This window comes from Diadema antillarum, unplaced genomic scaffold (genome assembly GCF_040938485.1).
Source record: "Diadema antillarum isolate AM-2024a unplaced genomic scaffold, OU_Dant_1.0 seq00000069_RagTag, whole genome shotgun sequence".
Taxonomy (NCBI): Eukaryota; Metazoa; Echinodermata; class Echinoidea; order Diadematoida; family Diadematidae; genus Diadema; species Diadema antillarum.
In genome coordinates, this window is record NW_027271168.1 from 2,648,895 (window position 1) to 2,672,881 (window position 23,987).

Genomic DNA, 23,987 nt, shown 5'->3' on the forward strand with positions numbered 1-23,987 from the left:
ATCCACCTAGCCTTCTCTTTATTTGTATACTATCACCCTTCTTTCTTACATTCAACCTAGACTCTGTGGACTTTGGGATCAGCGCAAGTGCCATGGAGGCCCTAGACAAAAATCTTAACCATCTTCCTGATCCATAGAAAACTGACCAACATGACAAGATAGAAGACACGTAATCATCAAGCTTGCTTTGTTATTCACTTTATTTTTTATATTATGGTTATGTTTCCATGTTTAAAAAGGAAAAGTGTGATAAAGTGTAAAATAGAGTTGCAAAGAATTTCAGTCAAAGAACATGTGTAACAAATACAGAATGGAAATGATGAGATTAAAGAAAGAAAGAAAAAGAGACTGAAAAGTAAAGCTGTTTCATGGAGATACATGTACATGTAGTTGAAATGAATCACAAGTTGGATACGTTTTTTGTTATGTTCAGGTGTACAACCCTGATTTTTCAGTCTTTGAAAAGAGAGTTCAGTCAAGTACATGTATGAAGTAGGAGTGCAGAGTACTGCAGTTATAAGGACCTGTGAAATAAAGAAATACAGGCTGGAAAGTGTTTGCCATACATGTACAATTTTCGTACTTTATTCTTCCATATTCTTGTCTCTCATTACAAGGTGTAATAAAAGAGAACTGTGTATCCAATGACAAATGCAGCAGAAAGTAAAGTAAGGTGTTGTTGAAATGTGAGAAACATAGTAATTTTAATTTTCTCCCGCAATTTGTTCTTTCCTCTTTATCGTTGTCATTTTCACACAATCTTCATAATCTTTTCACTATCACTTGTAAGGCAGTTTTTCTATGATTAGTTCAAGTTCTTACACAAAATATCGTGTTCAAAATTGGCAGGCTTATTACTGCAAAGATTTTTCAAAGATCCCATACACTCTATCACAAATCCCAAAACAAAAAGATTAAATCATGTGGTTCTGCCATGGAACAGATCCAGCAGGGGAGTTGACCCAATGCTTCAGGACGTTGGGGTTCTTATCATATTGAGTCATTTTGAGCTCTCACATTGTCTCAAAGTACAATCTTATGTAAATGCCACATCAAAGTTGGATAAAAAAAAGACTATTGGATACTCTCACGCGTTACAGGGGGGGGGGGGGGGGGGGATCGCTATACATGTACTACCAGTCTTGCCACGTAGCCCTTCAGAATTGCATTTTCCTGCTTGTGACCATTTTATCAGCAATTTGTATACTACTATTAAGTGACAGGAAGTGACCAAAATGATTAAAAGAAAGGAAATCGGTGCATAAAATTGAAAAATTATACACAAAAAAAAAAAGAACAATGCCGACCTTCATCTTATAAAAAGAGTGGCACCCTCTTAAACGGTTCAAATACAGAGATGTATGCTCAAATTAATGTGAAATACATGTACTTCATAGCTATCTATCTTTCTACCCTCTTCTTTGAAATTTGTCTCTGTTTATTTCTCTATTTCTTTTATGTGTGTACATATCTTTCTCCACTTGTATACCTACGATTTATTACCAGAAGCACATTGGTCTGTCTATGTATCTATATAACAGTAGTGAGGTGAGTTAAACCTGTCAATATACAGATGAAGATGCACGGATCCCACTGAAACCTGTCACATATATCCATTACATTTATCTCTCAGTGTGTGTTTTTGTTTTTGTTTTTGTTTTGTTTGTTTGGTGTTTTTTTTGTTTTGTTTTGTTTTTTGTTTTTTTTTTGGGGGGGGGTTAGTTGTTTTTTTTTTTTCTGGAACCTGAAGCAGACGTTCCTGCGAACTTCTGCCACCTTTTTTGCAGGACAAACTTAGGCGCATTGCTGTTCACCACAATAATATTATAGAAGTATACGAATGAATCAAAGACTGTGTAGACCATGGATGTGTCATTTCCATAAGGTGGTACCTCATTCATGGAGAATAACATTCATGACTACATTAGGCACGGTTTCTCATCAAGCCCTCTTCCTCCACACACCAACAAGGCGCGAGATCATCTCATCATCTTCTTCTCATTTTTCCTTTTCAGATGTGTCCTTCTTCCTCTTTTTTCTTCATCTTCGTCTTCTTTTGGACATCATCATCGTCATCATTAATTTCCACCTCCTTTTCTTTCTACTTTTTTCTCTTCATTTTCCTACTTCTTCTTTTTCTGCTTGCCCTTCTTTTCCTTATTGCACTTTATCTTCTTCAATAAATTGCTGCTTTTTGAGCCATTACCGTGCGTAGCAAAAATGTTTTTCCCCCTCTGTCACGAACGCCTTCTACCGTTACCTTCACTCTCACTATAAAAGTCTTCCTTCGGCTATCAAGCCACTCTACTTAGGGTCTCAAATTCTATTTTTCTTAGGATATGTGCATTCACTTCTATGGTGTCTGCCATATCAGTCCGTTGACGGTATTAATTTGATCATGGAGCTATTATTTGATTGTGTATCATGTACTGTGATGATGATTATTTGTAGCGTTCATCGCATGGAGTCAACTTAGTCATACGAAATAAACATAATCATCTCTTTTTCTTTTATATTGTCGTCATTAACATCACTGTGTGTTTGTTTGATCCTTAGTGTGTTCTTCTGTCTGCTTTCCCTCATCTTTATGATTCTTTCTGCTCTTCTCTTTTTATTACTTTGGCTCTGCAAATTCAGCCCCAATATAACCCACCCTCAAATAATATCAGTTATTACGCACTGATAATGCTAGCTCTGCGTGTATACATCTGTACGCGTAATCCATTCTGTCATTTTAAGGTCCTTTCACGATAGAAAAATGAGATTATTGTTAGACTTCTGCCAGTGGAAATATATATATATATATATATATATATATATATATATATATATATGTATATATATATATATATATATATATATATATATATATATATATATATATATTATATCATCCTCTCGATCGTATTTTTGACAAAACATCGTCGGCCAAGTTTATGATGAAACACGATACGTTGCCCGATACGATTAATGTTATCTGCCGTAAATTTCCTCGATTTCCAATGGTCACTGCACTGCCTTGAGCCTGGCCCTTTTATGCCAATTTTGTGAAAAGGGAAGAAAAATCTCTTCTTGTTATCTCTTTGAAACTTGATGACTGCATCGTTTTGTCAGAATTAGAACTAGGTCCATTTGCGATATACGCCTCAGAAATTGACACAGTATTTCTACTTTATTTTCAACTTTCTTTTGAACGAATTTCAAGGGTGACTCAATCTTACAGACACTGTAACAATTTCTGTAACGAAAAGTGACTACTTATATTGGCAAATTGTTCACTATAATGAATTTTGTGCAAGAGAGTCTCCGCATTACTATTTGATTAAATTTTGTGCTTTATATGATAACTGTTCTTTTCAATTTTGCAGCGAGTTAATTAATATGGATGTTTGTGTGCAGATGACTATACGCCTGCCAGTATTTTTATTGGGCAAAATGTGTATGAAATGTACCATGTAGGTTGAAACAGTACCTCCCTGGATATAGGCCTACGTACGTTTATTAGTTTTAAATTTTTGATGAGGATCTACTTATCAATCAGCTTGTCTAAATATCTGATATACATATGACAATTAATGCATATATACATAATGATATGGAGAAGTTCATTGCTATAGTAATAAAGGGTGCTGTTCGTTATTCCGAAGGTTCGTTAATCCGAAACACACAAATTCCCTATACCTAGAGGTTCGTTAATCCGAAAATGAAAAAGGGTTCGTTAATCCGAACATTTGTGGCGTTATTCCGAAGATTTGTTAATCCGAAAATGAAATTCGGAAAAACGAACCTTCGGAACAACGAATCTTCGGACTGAAGAGCCTTCGGAATAACGAACCTTCGGAATAACGAGCTGTAACCGTAATAAATCACATTATTAAAAAAAAAAAAGAACTGCCGACATTTTTTTTTCACGTCGGAGGTAGTCATTTGTTATTTTCTGTCTTGTTTATACAAATTTTGGCTGTATAGGGTTTTGTATAATCTTTGATTATATATAGGGCCTATCATTCATTTTCTGCGTTATCATTATTCTTGTTCGTTAAGAAAATAGTTCTAAAAGATAAATCGCGTCACCTCCGACCAGGTGAATAGTTCAATTTACCAAAGCAACTCAGAAAATACCACCTCCTGCATGCTGAGCATAACGTAACAATTTGCTTTGTGGGCAGATATTTTTATCTAGAAGGTGTGGCCAATTTCTGTTCTGACTTTGAAAACGGTCAAAACTCCTGAAATAATTTTGCTGTATGTATTGCATAGCATGAATTCAAGCTTCAGTGTCCCTTTATAATACGGGCTCGACGTTGACATACACACGCGATGGCCCCCGGGTCCACTAAAAATTGATGTCAGGCGACGAGACTTCCAAAAAGGGTTAGCTTTTGATAGCCCGCTCGGCCTGGCTCTGGCAATTGGGACTCAAATGAACAAAACCACAAAAATAACGATCACTTTGGGGCATTTTATCAAAAATGTATGTGCTATTTGAGTCTCAAAATCATTGAAAATTTAAAATCGAGATTGCAGTCTGGCGTTTCTCCATGAACTGCGAAAGAAAAAGTATAAACTAACACCATTGTTTCTATTTTCTGCTGAGAGACTTTATTTTCGATTATGTCGAACAAAATTAATGTAGATAAAGGGATGTTTTCATAGATGATAGAATAACTATTAAACGCTTTCTTATCCCGACTTTTCATTATGAAGTTTACACATCGGCATAACTTAAAGCAGCTGAAAGCAGGGTCGCAGAGGTTTGTGGGGCTGCCACTGAATTGCTCCTGGGCTAGAGGCCTGGAAATAATATGTCGGTAATGGTGTCACGTTCAGCAGCTGTTTTATCTCCGATTTGTGAAGAAGTTTATGGATCCGTTTGATTAACTTTATAAGGTTAACCGTTATTATCTTCTAACTGAATCATCTCAACAGATTTATTATGAAATCATTTAATTGATTTAAGCACTTTCAGGGTTGAATACAATCTAATTTTACACTCTTACTGCAGAACTATTGTTGAACCGATAAGATGGTGTTGTTGTTGTTTTTTAAGGGGAAATTTGATGTCGCATCCTAGAAATTCTGGTCACTGTTTGCAAAATGAATTTGCTTATGACTCTTCAGTTTACAATGTTAATCTTCATATGTGGTGCTGATATCACCTTTCTTTGATAATCATTCTACAAATCAATATTTGCATCAAATCAATATCGATGTGTAATTAAGAAGATAATTATACATAAAAGTGAAACGGCAAAAAGACGTATTAGTAATATTTTATAAGGATTTGCTAGGTTTATAGGCCGGCATTTTACTAGTTGTGATTCAAAATGGAATGCACAGAGACAGAACAAAAATATTATACACTTTATGTAGGCCTATATACACAAAATAAGAAAACAAAAATTGATTTTTCCGTTTCTTCTTCTTTTCCCCCTCTCCTTTTTAAGTTCAGCCCATTAGGCTTACATTATTATTATTTTGTTTTGTATTGTTTTGTTTTTCCGGGCCACAAAAATCTTACATTTAAAGACTCCAGTTGCCAAACGGGCCAGCAGGGTAAACTGTGGGTGCTGAGCCCTGTTTTAATGATACATATTCAATCTAAAGGTCTAACAACAAAATCTGGTTTATGAAATTAATGTAACTGAAACTGACTGCCTTTTACAGTTTCACAATGAATCCTTCGATAACGAAAGATACCCTTTTTTATCATCCCTGACAGTAATACCTGTGCACGATCTCCGGTTTCGGAAAGTATTTACGCCCTCTACGTCGGATCTTCACGTGTCTCTGTCTGGCGCTTTGAGTTTGTTCAGAGCGCGAGTTGTAGTTGCAAGCTAACCTAGAGGTATCACTCTCGCCCCATGCTTAACCTACCGTAAAATATGTGAAACTGAACTACGTTATATCTCGGTTTATTCAAGGGTTTATCATCACTTGAAGTAATTGTAGTAAAATGTTACCATTTGCTGGAAAATGTTAGAAAATGCATTAAAAAGACAGTCACAAAGTCTATGTAGTACATTTTTAGTGGTAGCCAGTTGAGCAAGAGATTTTGATTCATTGAAACAACAGAGGTAATGATATAAACCTTGTATTATCATGAAAGTGACCTGAAACAAAACGTATTGAATGGAATTGTACCCATGTGATTGATTTGATTTGATTTGATTTGATTTCTGAATTTCTTTTTTATACATAAAAGAAATACAAAGTCAATTGAACGAACTAATTGAGCACAGCCTGATTTGAATCTGACAGTCAATACAGATTTGCCTTTGTCTTTGCCTTTACCTCTTTCTTTTTCTATAACTAAATGTTTTAGTAATCACTTGAAAGCAGTATCATATTGATTTTGACTAGAATGAATTTGCTTTAAATATAAGTTATCATGTTTTAAACTATCAAGAAACCATAAAACAATATATTCTTTTTTTTGTTTCTGAACTGTCTTTCAGTTTTTAATCTACTTATCAATTATTGCTAAAACTGCATATTTTCTTGTGATGTATCACTGTGGTATAATTTTCTCTCATGCCTTTTTGAAACAAAAGTCCCATGTTTCTATTCATTTTCTTTGTTTAGTGTTAGTGATCTGGCGCTTAAAATGATATTTGTTGCCATTATTTTATTTGGCTTGATTCCACCACCTTTAAAGTGTATTTTAAGATATTCAGTGATATTCTCTCTGTTCTACATCACCTGAGACTGAAAGTCTTATTGACTGAGATTTTTTTTTTCATATTGTAACATCATTATTGTCATCAGCACCAACAAAAGCAATAATTACGATTATTGTCACCATCACTGTCATTACCATATCATCAATATTACCATCATCTGCAATATTACGACAGCACTCACCATCATCATCACTATTATGGCCAGTACCACTAAATTCCTCCTCGTTATTATCATCACCCTCAATACCCTTATCACCAAACCAACATCATCACTACCAAAATCATTCTCTTCCTCCTCACTTTCACCAACCTCAATAACATCAATACCAAATCAAAATCATCATCACCATTATCACCATCACCACCAAAACCATCCTCTTCTTCATTATCGTCACCCTCAATACTACTAATACCAAATCTGCATCATCATAACCAGTATGACCATCACCACCACAATCCTCCTATTCCTCATTATTATTATCATCACCCTCAATACCACCAATATGAAATCATCATTATCACCACCGTTAAAATCACCCCATTGTCCCAATCATTATTAACCCTCTAAACCAATCACTATTATCATCACCATGACCTTCAATACCATCACTTCCAAATCAACATCATCATTACCGTTATCACCATCATCTTCCTGATCATCCTCCTCCTCCTCTTCCTCCTAATCTTTATCATCACCCTCACTACCATCACCACCAAAATAATATTATCATCACAATTATCACCATCTCCATCACAATCCTCCTCCTCTTCCTCTTCCTCACAATCAGCATCCTCAATACCATCAATACCAACTCAACATCATTATCACCAATATCACCACCCTCCTCATTATTATCACCCTCAATACCATCACTTCCATATTAAAATCACCATCTTAAATATCCCCATCGCCATCAACATCTTCCTCCTCACCATTATCGTCATAATCAATACCTTCAATATCAAATCAACATTATTACTACCACTGTCGCCATGACCACCAAAATCATCTTCTTCTTATGTCATCACTACTAAATCAACATCATCATCACCACCATTATCATTGTTGTTATCAATATCACCATCACCATCAGTCTTCACCCCTCATAATCGCTCAGGAATGGTATAGTTTTGGTTGTGGCTGGAATAAAAGGTGGGACCTACCTCGTATTTGGACCACTTGATTGTTAATATCTCAGTCATTTCAAAACCTATATTCAAAACCACTTACAAGATATGAAAGAGCATACAATTTTAAGAGGAATTCAAAACTTATTTGATGAAAATTGGTTTTGAAATAGCTGAGATATCCAAAAGAACAAAATGGTCCCAATAAAAGATGGGACCCACCTTTTACAAGGACCACAATGAAAAATATACCTTCCTTTTAACGCCATCACGAAACTTAAAACATCATTTTTTATTGCAGTTGTTGTTTGCTTTGTCTCTGCTTTTGTTTGTTTTGTCTTTGCTTGTTTGTATCTGCAAATGTTATGGCCCAGACATACTGTTTATTATCTGCATCTTTATTTTTTTTGCCAATTTTGTGAGTTGGCCAATATTCACAAAATAAACAAATTACAAAAATACTGCCTGCAAGACAACTGTGTTATATAAAGATAAGATGGAAAATCATTAACAGTTCTCTTGAAACAGTATGCTTATTTCCCATTCCAACAGTGTGGCTCTCGATCTGCACCTTGCATGATTGCCTTAACCAATTAGTGAGATAGTATACTGGTGGAATATGTGGCATATATAAAATTATCTTAAAGGACAAGTTCACCTTCATAGACATGTGGGTTGAGTGAATGCAGCAATATTAGTAGAACACATCAGTGAGAGTTTGAGCAATCCGTTAAAAAGCTTGAATTTTTGAAGTTTCTGCTCAGTCAAGGCTGGATGAAAAGACTACTATAGCTTGTGATGTCATATGAGTACAGTTACGATATAAAGAAAGAATAAAGAACATTCAACATATAGTTCTTGCATAACAAAAGAACGCTTGACTTCTCTCTTTCAGAAGGCAGGGGGAATAATATTACCCTTAACATACATCAGTAGCAAGTCGAAGAAATGTGCACTTTATTCAAAAAGTAAAGTTTTGTGAAATTCTCTTTTTATTTTCCTTATATAGTTGTACGCATATGACATCATACACTGTAGTAGTCTTCTCTTCCAGCAGTGACTGCGCAGATAGTTAAAATATTCGTAACTTTTGGACGGATTGTCCAATTTTCCTCAAACTTTCACTGATGTGTTCTACTAATATTGCTGCATTCTCTCAATCCTTATGTATATGAAGGTGGACTTGTCCTTTAAAAGCAAAAACGAAAGTAAAGAAATGTTAGTGTGGATGTCTTACAGACGGTACTTGTTTTAAAGTCATTATGAATTAGTACACATATCACAGGCAAGAGTTCAGATTTGTTCTTAATTACATAATAATCTTTTTTATTTATTTGCAAAAAACACATGCACATGGACAAGATCATTATCAGTTACCATTCATGCCAATAAAAGATCATACAGAGACAGCATTAAAACACGCCTGCTATTTACTCCTCATTTAATCCATTGCATTGATAAACCCACATCACTTGGACTTTGTCAGCGAGCGCTGCCGTAGAATGTCAATGATGACGTCCTACAAGATCCACCATCACAAAATTTAGAACTTGGATTGAACAGCTCTGGATGCGACACTACCACTGAACCAAATTTGAAGACTCTGAAAGGCACTCATATAGAAAATCATAACAAAGAGTACAACATAACTGAAAAACAGCCATCAGTTCAAACTTGAAAAAACTTGTGACAGAAACACACACATGATGTAATACAAGTATATTACTTCCGATTCAAAAAGTGGCGAACAAGTTTCCAAAAATTTCACGAAGGATGATTTACCTACTTACTCTAGAAGACTTTCATAAAAAAAAATTCATTAACAATATAACAAAAACAACCAAGAGAAAGTGTCAAAAATCCCATAAATTATTGTGTCAGTGGAAGATAGGTTTAGAGTGATATCCCACAGGGATATCTAGTGGAGATAATATTCACTGCTAATTAAGCCTTTGTTTACTAAAGATACAACCCTGCATCACTGGTGTGTACAAAGTCCATGAATCACCAGCTTGCTTAGCATGTACAGAGTTAAAAAGTTTCATCCAATATTTTGCGGTCAAACTTGTACGTTGAATTTCATTTAAAGCTGACAGTATTATTTTAGCAGATGTCATGTATGTGGTACATCTTGTCTTTCCTGCAAAGATAACCAATATATACCTCGCTACCTCCCTCTTGAGCTCAAGGGAGAGCGTTTGTCCGTCAAATAGAAATCTGTACAGTCCTATTTACACATAAACGTCACAAAGATGTAAAATAGAATGTTTTTTCCCCTTTTTTTTTTTTCTCGCAGAAAAGCAGCAAACAAGGTCAAATGTCTTGTTGGATTACCAAGATGAACCAAACAGGTCTGACATCTGATATGAGGTCATCGTCACATGGTACTTACTTTTCAAATTTAAAACCAGGTGAAATTCTCCGACTTCACTGAACTTATCTTGTGCAGACAGAGAATGCGCATGGCCCAGTGTATCAAACCTCATGAATATTTTGTCATGTGACAGACACAAGGCCATCGCCTCAAATTTCAGCCAGCAGAATCAATTTCGGGTTTTTTGGTGTCTTGACAGTTCACAAAGTCCTTTAATGCAGTATGACCAATACCATCCTAAATGATGTGATAAAAATGTCAAATACGACTGAAAGAGGGCTATTCATAAAAACATAGAAAATGAATTTGCTTTTTATCTGAAATCCAAGCTGATGCTCTCCTGCAGAAAAAGCATGACTATATTATTACTATGCTCAGTATGACTGTGAAATAAGTCATTCCGTAAAACATGGCTACTAACAATAAATATGACATTTACTACTTGACTAATGACAGAGATTGTGATTAGTCTATTGCTGCAGACCCTAAAGAGTAAAAACAGTATTACAGTTGCAGCCATGATTCAAACTTCGTTGTTTTGAATGTCACACAACATATGGTTTTGCATAGCTCCCTTTCGATAATTTTCTCCACTACGTAAAATAACAATTGTCGCTCTACTTGCTCTATCGCATACAGGTAAAGTCTTCCACACAACATAGAATAAACAGAGACTTGAACACTTGGTGCAGCCAAAATCATGGTTGGGATGAACAGATTCACACACAAATTGAAGCTAGTCAAACACAGCGTTTGTACCTACAAGCCTCTAACCAGAACGGAATGCATTTAAAGATATACAGCTATCTCATCTGTCTCTGTCACCGGTCCGAGGGGCACACATCCCAAGCTCTAGTTGCTGCATATTAGATAACTTCATCTACTTAACACAATGTATGATATCAATTTAAGGTTATATCTGGTCAAGAGCACCATATGGTCAGTGGATATGCTACTGTTTCTTGCAAGTCGTCTACACCATAGCAACTGTATATTTGCAAATTCACAAAACAGTCATCCATATGTGAAGAACATGACTGGCATTTGCTTACTGCAGCAGTAGCTTCATATCAAAGACATGGATTCAATTATTCTACAAAAATCAATTTTGAAGGGGGGACTTGGCCCCCAGCGGAAAATGTCAAAACCTTAAATGTACTTACAAGCATGGCCAATCATAGTTAAATGACTCATGGATATGATTTTTCTTTAAAACAAAAGTCTGGATTGTTTTCTGTATCTTTAAATCTTACTCAAAAGAGGAGAACCAGTGCATTTATAATAGCAGACTATTTAAAATGAGCTGTGCACAACAGATTTTTTCCCCCTAATCTGCAGCATATGTTGGCTTAAATGTTTAAGAGTTTAAATGCAAAAACTGGTAGGTCCATTTTTATCACCTCGAGATATTTCAGACTAAAGCTGCTGAAAAACAAAGAAAATGGCTAAAATATATAAACACTGTATGATAATTTTAATGATATCTTCAAAAATATATCTTAGGTAATGAATTAACTAAAGTATCATTATAAAGATCTAATTTTCCTCTTTTTGATGTTGATCATCTTTCTTAAAAACTTAAGATATGGTGTTTTATCAGTTTTGCACTTAAACTCTTCATACGCTGAGTAAAAGATAATGCATTCTTCTTGAAATTACTTTCACTGTTTGCAATTGGCAGCATTTCCATGTAGTCATCTAGATAGAAATGTCAAAATACATAAATTTTTCCTTTTTTTTCTTTACCTTTGGGAAAAAAGATCTGTACCCTGTACTGGTGAGGAAAGCACAGTGCATTACAATATCTGGGCAGGAACATTTACAATTGGTGACTGACAAGCATAGGGTTAAACTCATCATGCATAAATACACATAAGACCATCTGATTCAAGAAGGGCAAGAAAAAACAACAACAACAACCAAACAAACATGATGGCCATGGAATCCCAATTTATGCATCAATTTCTTTGTGGATATAAACATCCAGAGTGAAGCTTGCTTTAGTGGTTACGATTACGACTGGATGGAGATACATACAGATTATTATCAAATGTTGCTGGTTTGGGTACAGGACAAATCTATTATAAAATGCCTCTTCTTCTTCATCTAGCACCATTTTTCTTTTTATACATTCACACGCTCTCATAAATAAAGTTATAGGACAGTTACAAGTCCATAAAAAGAGATATGGAAAATATTCCAAACAAGGAAAACATTGCACAAAGCATAGAATTTGAACCTGTTGTTGCATGTTTAAGTAAATAAGAGGATCAGGTTCACTGACCGTTTGCATATATACATCCTTGGTTGAGAGCAAGAAAGGCGTTCAATCGATACACATTTTGCAGATTTAGCATCCTTGCTGGCTAGCACCGACCATGAAACAATGTTCACTATTAAAACACCCTACAGTAATGTCTGTAAGAGTTAATTTGATGAAAGAATCAAGAGGGATGTGGATGGATGGATCAGTAATATATAAAATGGTACAGGTATATTTTAGTCAAGTTGTGAGACATCGCAAGATGTAAGCTTAGAGGTCTTGCTAGAAATCAAATTGGAAAAACAAATACAAGGCTTATCACTATCTTTAATATCAAAGTCAAAAGGACACTAACACTGCTCAAGGTCTCTGAAATTCTGATGCTAAATGAATGAAACATTGCTCCCTAAAAGATAAATCAGTTTCATGTCAATCTGTCAAAATGATGATAAATTATGAGCTTTGACAAAATATAAACAAGCTGTAAAAAGAAAATGTTCCTTAGTCTTATCTGTTAAGCATATTTTGTCCAACAACATCCTAAGCAACAGAAAGATATGCCAACAGAAGTTATGAGGGTATGTCAAAATGAGTTCTGCTGATTTTTGTTTTGAGTTAAACTGAAATCTACAATGTCATGACAAAGATATGAGATGTGAATTTTGAATAATTTTACTGTCACCTGAATGGCAGGTGCTGTCACTGCAAATATATACATGCCATTTGAAATATGCACCAATGACAACCCTCACTCGAGGCAAAGAGAAATCATTTTGAAACAGTTTCCGTCTTTCTCCATCCTGCCCCTTTCATTACACAAATATATTAACTGAAAGTAAAGCCAAGTACAGTGCACCTCTGTGGCTCCTTTCTGTTTCACACAGCTGGTGAATTTTGTCTTTGAGTGATCATATTGGCAGTTACGTCACTATGAACAAGGTATTTCCCCTTCTTGTGCTTGGTGCTTTTGTTCTGTAGGACAAAGATTTTTCTACGGTTTTGAGAAAGATTTTGCCAAACTGACTAACAGTGATTTAATTGCCTGTCTGGGGAAGCACAGATATCAAAGTGCTAGGAAGAAACTGAATTGTGACAGCTGACCACAGCAATTGCTGTTTGATCGAGAAGGACACACTGTCCTCGAAGATCCGACACTTCTGGAGTTCTAGAGAATGGTCTCTCTCGCGTCTTCGAGACTCTTGACCAGTTCCGCTCGAGACACATTCAGCATTTTCTCTGCCTGGCGCTGCATGTCGTCCGCGTCGGGACAGCTGTGGCGGAATCGCAGCTGCTCTGCCTTCGACAGCGCAGCCTCAACGCTCTCCTGCTCCCGGTTGTCCTTGAAGCGCACAATGCCATTCTGTCCGGTACTCCTGGACTGGGAGCACTTGTTGGCATACTTGTCCAGAATGCAAGCACTCTGCCACAGTTCATTCAGGTACCTGTCATCATGCTCGATGACACTGTGGATATCCTGTAGGACATTCTTCACAGCAGGTGATATGTCTGCATCAGCATGGCTTAGTATCTCAGATACCAGAATGCTTGTGTCCTTGTTGAACTCCACCATAGACTTGGGCCTGTCCCTGGTGGAATTATCTAAGAAATTGCTACACTCTGTTGTGTCAATGTCCTTTTCTGGAGTTATATGTTCTCTTTTGGTATTGCTGCACGGAAGCCCTAACTCAGCCAAGGGTCCACTCTCACACTTGGGGCTGATCCTGGCGTGGGATATGCTGTTTGGTTGCTGGAGCAGAACGGGCAGCTTGCTGGGAGAGTGGCGGTGGTTCTTGCCCTCGGACACGCGATGTAACTGCTTCTTCTTGATGCATGCTGGAGTAGTGTCAGGCACTTTCTGGGACACAGTCTCCCTCTTGGCCATACTCACTGTCAGCTTCTCACCACTGGTAGTGATGGTCACTCCATCCCTGGGGATCCAGGGGTCATATGAGTCTGCTGAGGAACTGGTGGACAGTGAACTGTGGCCAAGGTAACCCCTGTGGGAGCTCCATATGAGTTTGAGATCTAGAGAGTCAGGTCGCTTTTGCTTCACCCGACCTTGCTGATTGAACTGGATGCTGCTTGGATTAAGTCCGTGGGTTGTCATGAGCCTGTCATGGTACACTCCCACTCTCGCATTTCCCTTGTTGTTTGTGCTGCTCTGGGATGGTGGTAGAGACTGCCGGCCCACGGAAGGTTGGGCGCTGACCGGTCTCTGCCTGTGTCTGGAACCCCTACTGTGCTTCCTTGGCCTGCTTGGCCGACTGGGCTGTCCACTCTGACCTTGCACTTCCAGTTCATGTGTTACAGTTCCATTGACCATCTTGGCCACTAGCCTGCGAGGGCGCTGTGGGGTGTTGTCCTCGCTGTCACTGGACGAGCTCGTACTGAAGAGCTGCTGCTGCCGAGCCCGTGCGGTCTGCCGTATACCCCCATTACTCTTGGAGCTGTGGTCGGTGGAAGACGTGCTGTAGTTACTTGACGATGTGCGCATCCGTCGATCAGAGGACCTCCTCCTGCGCTGGCGTCGCTGTGTGCTGGAAGAAGTCCTCGTATTGCGACTGCTGCTACTGCCTGTTCCTCCTGTCAGCCGTTCGCTGCTTCCAGAGGGACTATTCTCACTAGGTTGTGTGTTGCTCTGTGTGGGACTTTGAGAATTGCAATTACTACGCAAATCAAGGTTGCTCTCAATTCTAATGTTCCCGTTATGCAAATCCTTGGTCCTATCCTGAGCATTCCTCACTGGATCACTTTGTAGATCCATTGTTCCCTCAATGTTTCCATTTAGGATTTCACTAGAGCAAGGTCGATTCGCAAGTGGCGTCAACATTGTATCTCCGCGACTCTGTGTAACCGTTTCGCAACTTGCACCCGTCACAATGCGCTCACTGATGGGAACCTGTCTTTCCTCTGCATTAGTCCTGTCGGGGGCTTGCATGCCCATCTCTGCCTGCCCAGCGGGAGGCAGGGTTTGCGAAGTGTTCCTGCCGCGCGAGCGTCTCCTCCCGGACTGGTCGCTGTCTCCCGAACGCCCGTCGCCGGGGGATCGGCGTCTCCTGTTGCGATTCCTCCGCCGGCCACCGGATGACGAACGTCGGCCACCAAGGTCAGTGTCTGGAAGGGTGTGGCTTCTCCTGGTCACTCCTGATGACTCACTGCAGTCGAGTGTGACGTTGCGGCTGTCCCATCTAATGGGTGGGAGCGGCACATGGTTGAAGTGACCGGCCGGAACGTAGCCTTCTCTCAGGCACCTGTCCTCACTGACCTCCTGGAGTCTGTTGTCGTACAGATCTCGGACCTTGAAAGAAATAAACAAGAAAAGAGACAAAGCATCAGTCTCATCTATGTATGATGACGAACTTCTCATGCTTCAAAAATGATGGTTTGATACACCAAGACAGTGCTCAGTGGTATGGGAAGGAGCCAAGATGGTCTTCAGCAATTTTATAATTCTGCAGTGATCAATTTAAGGTGAGAAATTCACCTTTTTCCTGACAAATGTGTTGTGACATAACCTGAAGAAGTGAATATTGCAAAAATGTCACCGAAATCTTCAAAATTCATGGCAAGAAAAATTGAATGAAACTTGTAGGCTAGTCTTGGCATGGTGCATGGTAGCAGTCTAAGCAGGTCACTTTAAAAAGACACAAAACACTTTAAAAAATAGAAAAGAATGCTGCTTGCTATTGTCACATTAATGAGCAACACCATGAATAAAGAGTCTCTGATCACCTTGAGCCATAAAATTTGACCCATATTGTGTGAGCATTTCACTCAACAAGGCAGACTTCAAAAACTGATCACAACAAGAAAAGCATCCATCATTGAACAGCTTTTTCCCCCTACACAATATGTCTGGGATTCTGATGAAACCTGAGCAGTGACCCAATAATAGCACACCCAGTTTACCACTTTGACACAATTGTTCTGAACAAGGTAGACAATCCAGCCTACACCACCATTGGCCTTCATCATCTCCCCCCCCCCCCCCTTCTCCTATTACACACGATAGCATAACCACACATGAGCAGTGAAATGGGCCTTGGGAACAAAAACCTTGTGGTATGGGAGAATGTTGCAGAACATTGGGCAGAGGTAATTACATTTGGAAGGTCGAACCCCAATTACGCTGTCCAAACATCTGGCATCATTCTTCCTTAACACTCAGCCATGTGGGGGATAAAAAGCATGTGTCTTTAAAGGGGCGTGTCAGCCTCAGTTCTTTGGTTTACTTGGTGGAGGCAACATCGACACTCTGCACAGAGTTTCATCAACTGGAGATATGAAGCAATTTTATTCATTATTTACTGAAAAAACAGCAACAATAGAGACATATAGACAGCTAACTTTGAGAGAGAGAGAGAGAGAGAGAGAGAGAGAGAGAGAGAGAGACTGTGTGTGCATATATGCATCAGAGAGCAAGTGCATTTACACTAGATATGAAAATAATGAGGAATAATGCTAGTGCAGAGATCATATGGGATAAACCTAGTAACTAAAATACAGGTTGTATACGAAGAGTTCAAAATATGTTGAGTTATATTTAATATCATCCAGCTCTACACAACTTTTATTGCTAGTGCTTGTATGTGATATTTCTATATTTGCAAGTTAGAAAGGTAACTCATCATTCTTCAGTTTTCCACCAAGTGACTTGCAAGTGACTTGCATTTGCAAATAACATGACTTGTGATAATGAGCCATGCCATCAGATGAGCTTTGCAAAAACAACAGTATCCCCTTCCCTTCCATCCCCCAAAGAGGGGGTGTCTCATCTTCCACTCGCAATCAGGAGAACGTGTGAAGCCTGCATCGCCACGACAACACCGACACGGGACTGCATTAGCAAAATTACAAGTCCCTTACATTCTTCCCATGTCAATCAACATGCATGTTTGCCGAAGACGCGGCGAAGACAGGATTAACGGCAGCCCGCTCAGGGTCAGGTGTGCTGTGCCACCGCGAGAAGGCGGCGGAGGAAGCGACGAGAGGGGAACGCCTCTTCAAAGGAGAACAAGGGAGATGAGGAACAAGGTTGTGACATGCCAACACACCGACAAGACAACGAGAGCTGCGTGTAACAAGATTGGATGAAACCGAACTGGGACAGCTTCCATTTGTAATTTGACGAGTCCTGCAGCTTGGATTTGCTTGTCGGTGAGCGAAGTAAGCAGAGCTTTCTCTCAACCCGATATGAGCAGTCAGCAGAGATCAATGAAACTCACTCTCCTCACCTCTTTTCTAATTCTTTTTTTTTCTGAGGGGGGGGGGGGGTAGCAGAAGACCCCCTGGTAGCGGCATCCACCAAACTGATTCTCATATGACAGTATGAGTCATTCTCCAGCAAAATTTCAAAAAGATGAGAGTTTTTGGGAAAAAAATGTGCTGAATCTTCCCGAGTGATTTGCATCTTAATTTTCAGCATCCTCACATGCTCCTCTAAGATTCACAAACTTGTACATGCCCCCAAATATGGAAAGCTCCTCTGATTAAATCAATGAGTGTCAAAAAACTTCATCTGCGCGAAGTGCTTGCCACTAAGGAAAGAGAACTTTGTACTCTCAGAAAATGAAGTTGTGTGAAATTAATAAGAATACAATGACTGCCTTGAATTATATTCACATCTTGGTTAGATTGCCAGTATGGAGCATATTCCAGCTGAATCAAAGAGGAAAGAAAAAAAATATGAACATAATGTTATTTCAGTGAGTCACATCTTGTATTTCTGTTTTGTTTTGAGACCCTTTGAGGAAAGTGCACCAGAAAATGAATGCTTTTACCTCATACCATAACAGTTGCTGTGGGCATGCACATGCATCAAGAACAATTCCAATCCCCAGGGGGGAAAATCATTATCATCTCCATGTCTACCACAATCTCCATTTACAAATTTAAATGTTGTGTACTTTTCTCCCCCCCCCCCCCAACCTGGTTCCGTACTAGGAGTAAGTCTTTAAAGACAACACAAACAAGCTCCCCGAAATGCTCACGAGTAATGCAGTCCGCATTGTCTGGTTTTTCTGCCCCACGGCAGAGTACCTGCATTTGGATGACATTTGCGCGACAGGTGAATATGAAATGAAGATTTATCTTCTGGGGACCCCTTCTTTAACTCTCTCTCTCTTTTTTTGTGTGTGTGGAAATGACTCTTAATGTATGCCTCACACCATCTGGTGTGCAATCTCCTGTGGCTTGATTATCAAAACATTTGGTTCACCCAAACATTTTCTACGAACCCCCTTCACGGGCAATCTGGCACATTTTTCGGGGCACTTCCGCGGCCCAGTATTGCCAGTCACGACTATTAAAGGGAATCTAGCCGTGGATTGGCGCAGCGAAGGGAGTGAATTGGACGTGGAAGATGATCAATGCAACTGGGTCAGCGATTTTTTGGGGTAGGCGGGTAGATGGGGATGAGCCTGTTTAGTGCAGAAGAGTCAAAACCCAATCTTCTGGCATTCAGATCCACATTTGGTAAGAACGCAAATTAGGCCGACCTTTGCCGTCTTGTCTTTGTGAGGTAATTGTAGCTTCCTTGTATGAATAGACAGTGAGGAAAACAGAAAAAGGAGACAGAGAGAAGGAACAAGAGATAGAGAAACTGAAAGAGAGAAGGAGAGACAGAGGAAGAAGGGAAGGGAGGTTCTATGACATCATTTCAAACCCTGAGGGTCACATGGGAGTAGAAGCCTGTTGCCACGCACCAATGGAGCGAGGTGATTGGCCGATTTAATAACAGGGAGATCGGAGAGACCTCAAGTGAAAGAAGGATGATGGAAAGGAAGAGAGAGGGAGAGACAGAAGGAAGAAAGATCTACAGAAGGTGAGAGAGAAAGGGGGATGGGGACTTTTCCCCAGAGAATTCAATGCCTTTTATCCTTTAAGGTTCCACCTCATCATCTCCCTTGAACAGCTACTTCCTAGGGTTCTCCATTGGTCAAGGGTCATTGTATGAACCAGTCCTAGGTCAAGATGGCTGTACCCAGTTCCTCTACAGAATTTCTAACCAAAAAAACAACAACAAGCAAATGACCCCTAAGGCCAACTAGTTCAATAATGTGGCAGGCAGCTACAGTTTCACCTCAGGATAACTGTCAATATTCTTCAGCAATTAAAGCTTAGAAGTCTGCTTATAGCTTGAATTAACACGATAGGTTATTATATGAATAATTCCACACGACATGATCACCATTAACAGTGCCATGTGTGAAGTGCATACATTTATTACATTGACTGTGATGAAACTGACATATTAATGATTTGACAAAACTCTAATTTTGGTCCATTCTCTACTGACATCTACATTGTGTTTGTAGTTAAACCATGTCCTCAGAAATGAACGACTTGTTGGCCCTAGAGAATGTGCCACATATAATGTAGAATGTATAACAACCAGGTTTTCCATGACATTTGCTCCTGCGACAATTGCTCCCATGAAATATCTGCACACTAGGCCAAACATAAATGCTACCCACATACATAACTCTAATAACCTTAATCTTAATCCTCACATCAAACTAAACGTAAAACCCTACCACAACACTGACCCTAAGTCCTTGAAGAAAATAAGACTGGAGCAATTGTCGCAGTCCTGAGCAAATGTTGTGTCACCAACAACCATGATAGATGTTGCAGCAACACTATCATTACCACTAGCAAGCTATCTGTGTACAATATTAATGACATTTGCAGACTGTGGTTCCAAAAGGGTTGATGAACAAAATTTGGAGTATAAATCAGGAGGAGTACTGTATAAGTCATAAATATATGACAAAGATGACAACTCATCTGCTTTGCTAACACATTGCAATGGATGACTCATTGATATTCTGATGGAAACAACTTTGTGATCGTTTACCGGATGCATTTCAAATGTCTAGCCATCTTATGCTTTTTGGTCCACATTCCTCTTGAAAAGCAACTTTCTGCATTTATTTCTTAATTACAGATACAATCCAAGCAGCCTGCAGCTTTAATCCACTTGAGAGCAAATTTAAATCTTTCATATAAAGTTGGAAGATGTCAACTAGTTCATTAAAGAGAGAGAGACACCACACACATTTCATATTCCACTTTGCTTCTTTGAGTTAGTTATAATTTGCAGGGCAAAGTATCATGACTCAATAATAAAGGCAAATTTTCCAGCCTTTTTGTAGGCTTACAAAATACCTTCAAACGCTAATAATTGTGAATATTGCCACGTCATTTAGTGCCACTAGCTACGTCCTAAATTGCATTCCGTCACCCTCCTTTAGGCTACCATAGCCCCCTCGTCCGACATTCATATCCAGCTGGTTTTCCTTGGTTTCCAGGCCTGCTGAGCAATTCATCAACAGAATTAACAGCATCATAAGCCGTATATTAAAAACATTTACTTTCCTTCAGGCAACTCTTTTTCTCTCTCTGTCCTAAAGGGTAATGCTTAGTCATTTATTGCTCCAGGCAGTGTCTCAAACTGGTGGAATATATCTTATTTTCATTTGGCAGCCGATAATTTAAGATATCCAGGAGAGGGATGAGGGTGGGTGGGGTGAGGGTTAGGGGTAAGGAAGTATGAGAGGAAAGATTAGGGGAGAGATGGAGAAGAAGAGCTGTTATCATGTTCCCCTGTCATGGACAGGCACAAAGAAGAATTTCTTTATATCACACACATTTCATCGAAATTGGGAAGGGGGGGGGGGGGCAAACTGCACACTGATCCAAAATCCCGTTGATGGAAGAAGCTCTGAATTCTGATGCAAGACGTGACAGAGGCAGGCTGCGACAGTCCCAAGATTTATGACTAATACAGCCTCGGGCGAGAAGCATGGGAGTAATATGAAAAGAGAAGTATCCCAAAAAACAGGGAAAAGGGTAAAATCTGAAATACAATAGGATAGCTAAAATTACTCCCTCATACCCCAGCTGCAGCTGTGTTGGAATGTGAAGGATGGTTCCTCCATCTTTATTTTTCATACAAATACTCAATCTAGAAATGAACAAAATTGCATTTCTTCCATCAGCAATTCATGTTTTTCTTCAAATTCATGAATTCTTGCTTTGGGTTCATTCATATCCTTGTACAATTTTTGCACTGGAGCCCCTGAAATGATTCTATGTGTCTATACCATACTCAGGCCTTTTTTTTTTCCTCAGCATTTCAAAATTACATCTATCTCAGATATGAAATAAAATGTTGAATATAGCCTCAACAGAGTTATTTGACTTAGAAAAAAAATTATAAAATTATAGAATTAAATTTTGAATGCAATACTCCATTAAGAGGGGATATGACTCATTATAAAGACTACCAATGTGGAATAACCAGTTCATCTTTGTACTATCCGATCAGTTCTAAATGCTAAAATACTCATGCAAATGTTTTGGTTGATTGTAACTAGAATTAGTCACATTTTTTCTTTTCTTTTGTTTGGAGGTGTATAACAACCCCAATTTCACAATCACAAAAATTACATGTCACACAGAGAAAAGTATTTCAAAAAAATTATCGATAATTGTCACAGTCAACAGAAAGCGTATTTCTTAATTTTACGCAGAATGCAAGATAACTCTGGAAGACAAGGAAGACAACATTACTAACAGCATTCTAGACTTCTTATCCCCAACATGTTCAGCTCATCCTATGCTTTTACTCAATGTTATATCGGGGGGGGGGGGGGGGTAACAACTGTCCCCTTCCCTCTAAAGTTGGCTCACATTGAAGGGACTGTACAGTACTGGTTGAGGTAGGGATTCATGTTTAGAACATTCCTAAGTGAGATAATGAAAAGCCTCTTATGAAATATGAAAGAGCATGTAATCTTAAGAAGGATTCAACGTTTATTTGATGAAAATTGGTTTTCAAATGGCTGAGATATCCAAAAAAAGTACTACTAATAAAATGCGACATGCCACAACTTTATTAGGATCTCTTTGTTTCACCTTGTTTTTGGATATCTCAGCCATTTCAAAACAGATTTTCATCGAATAAACTTTTGATACCCCATAGAACTGGTTTCTAAATATCTCGCAAAATGTTAAAAGCTAAATCTACTGTACACACTAAATCCAGAACTGTACACACCCTTTAAACACTAAGGACCTAACTTCATTTGGCTGTTCAGGGCTTCTCATCCCCTAACATATTCTTGAAATCCATTGCTATGCTTTTATTCAATGTTACATGGGGAGGGGGGGGGGGGGGTAACAACTGTCCCCTTCCCTCCAAAGTTGGCTCATGTTAAACCTTGCATTCTTGACCCATTTCAACAATTCTCACATCATCAAATCATGGTGTAGAAGGGTATCAGATGACTCAGCCGTTGCCAAGAATCTCATAACATGTTCCCCTACTCTAAAGACGTTTTGGCGGATTATGGTGGGTAACATGATCTTTTCAGCAACTACGCTGTCTCAAATTACGCATTATTCTCCAGAACTCTGTCTAAAATCATTCCCCATGAAAGACCCCCAAAATGAGCAACAGAATCTTGGGGGAAAGGGTGTATTCAAACAGACTTATTTTTCTTTTCTCCTCCAGACACAATGAACCTTGTCCTTGGTGATGAGGACATGAGTGCACCTGAAAGATGGAGGTCGTTTTGAGGCAGGTCCTTTCTTCGATGCCACATGCCCACTTCACACTTACAATTTGACTCCTACTGCATCGTTCACAATAAACAGACACTGATAAAGATTAGCATGCCCAGAAAATCTTCTTCACTGAAACCTATCAAAACCTATCTTCTTCTTCAATTCATGTCTGAAAGGCTGATGAATATGACTCTCCAATCTTTCCAAGACCACTTCAGAAGGTGTTCAAATTAATCCATTGAGGACGAGTCCCGAGTATACTCGGCCAAGTGTCTATGGGAAATGCATGTTATAGCAAAATCAAACCGTCCGCAACGGGTTAAGAAATGTAACATACAGAGGCTAAAGCAAGAATTTCGTCAGCAAAGTGGCTACTTCAGAAATATTAAATGCCTTCATGTGGAAAACAAAAAAGAAATCTGATTAGGTGGGCAAACTTGGTGGGAAACTTCCTGACTAGCACTGAGAAAGAAATTATGGAATAACACATCGAACTACAAAGCTCCTTGATAGCAAGCTTAATTTTTTTCCTTCATTTGATATTGAATGCCTACAAGCACTTTGTGCATTAGCCATGACTAATCTACAGTGTATGCACTAACACACACCATGATCCAACCATATAAAACAGCTCTTAATTTGATAGTAACTTCACATAATTGCCACAGCGACAGCCTATTAGCTTTCAGGAATTTTCCCGCCTCCTTACCAAGACATTTACCATTTTTTTCCCCCTGCATGTATAGAGTTACTCATGTATTCATCAAGGTCCTTTCTGCTATGAGGTGATGTGAAGTTATTCTGAGAAAAAAGCATAAAGTACCGTATATGCCATATATTTAGCGAGTCTATTTTTTTTTTTGCGAATCGGGACTTCTCAACAATTTCGCAAGTGGTGAAATTTGCAAACGGAGTACAGTTATGAAGAGAAACTTGCATGCATGCACATCACATCTTCTGTGATGAT

The 23,987-nt window shown here is 38.8% G+C and overlaps 1 protein-coding gene across 2 annotated transcripts in view; it reads right to left on the reverse strand.

Annotated features, from left to right (window-relative positions):
- Positions 1 to 12,221: 12,221 nt before the first annotated feature.
- LOC139725990 (uncharacterized) overlaps positions 12,222 to 23,987 on the reverse strand; it is a 116,487-nt gene continuing 104,721 nt past the window's right edge. Inside the window, exon 3 of one of the 2 annotated variants that reach the window (XM_071637072.1) lies at positions 12,222 to 15,746. In XM_071637072.1, coding sequence (XP_071493173.1) covers positions 13,614 to 15,746 — 2,133 coding nt within the window. In that variant the 3' untranslated portion in view covers positions 12,222 to 13,613. The remainder of the gene's footprint in view (positions 15,747 to 23,987) is intronic. The other variant, XR_011710579.1, reaches the window with a different exon arrangement.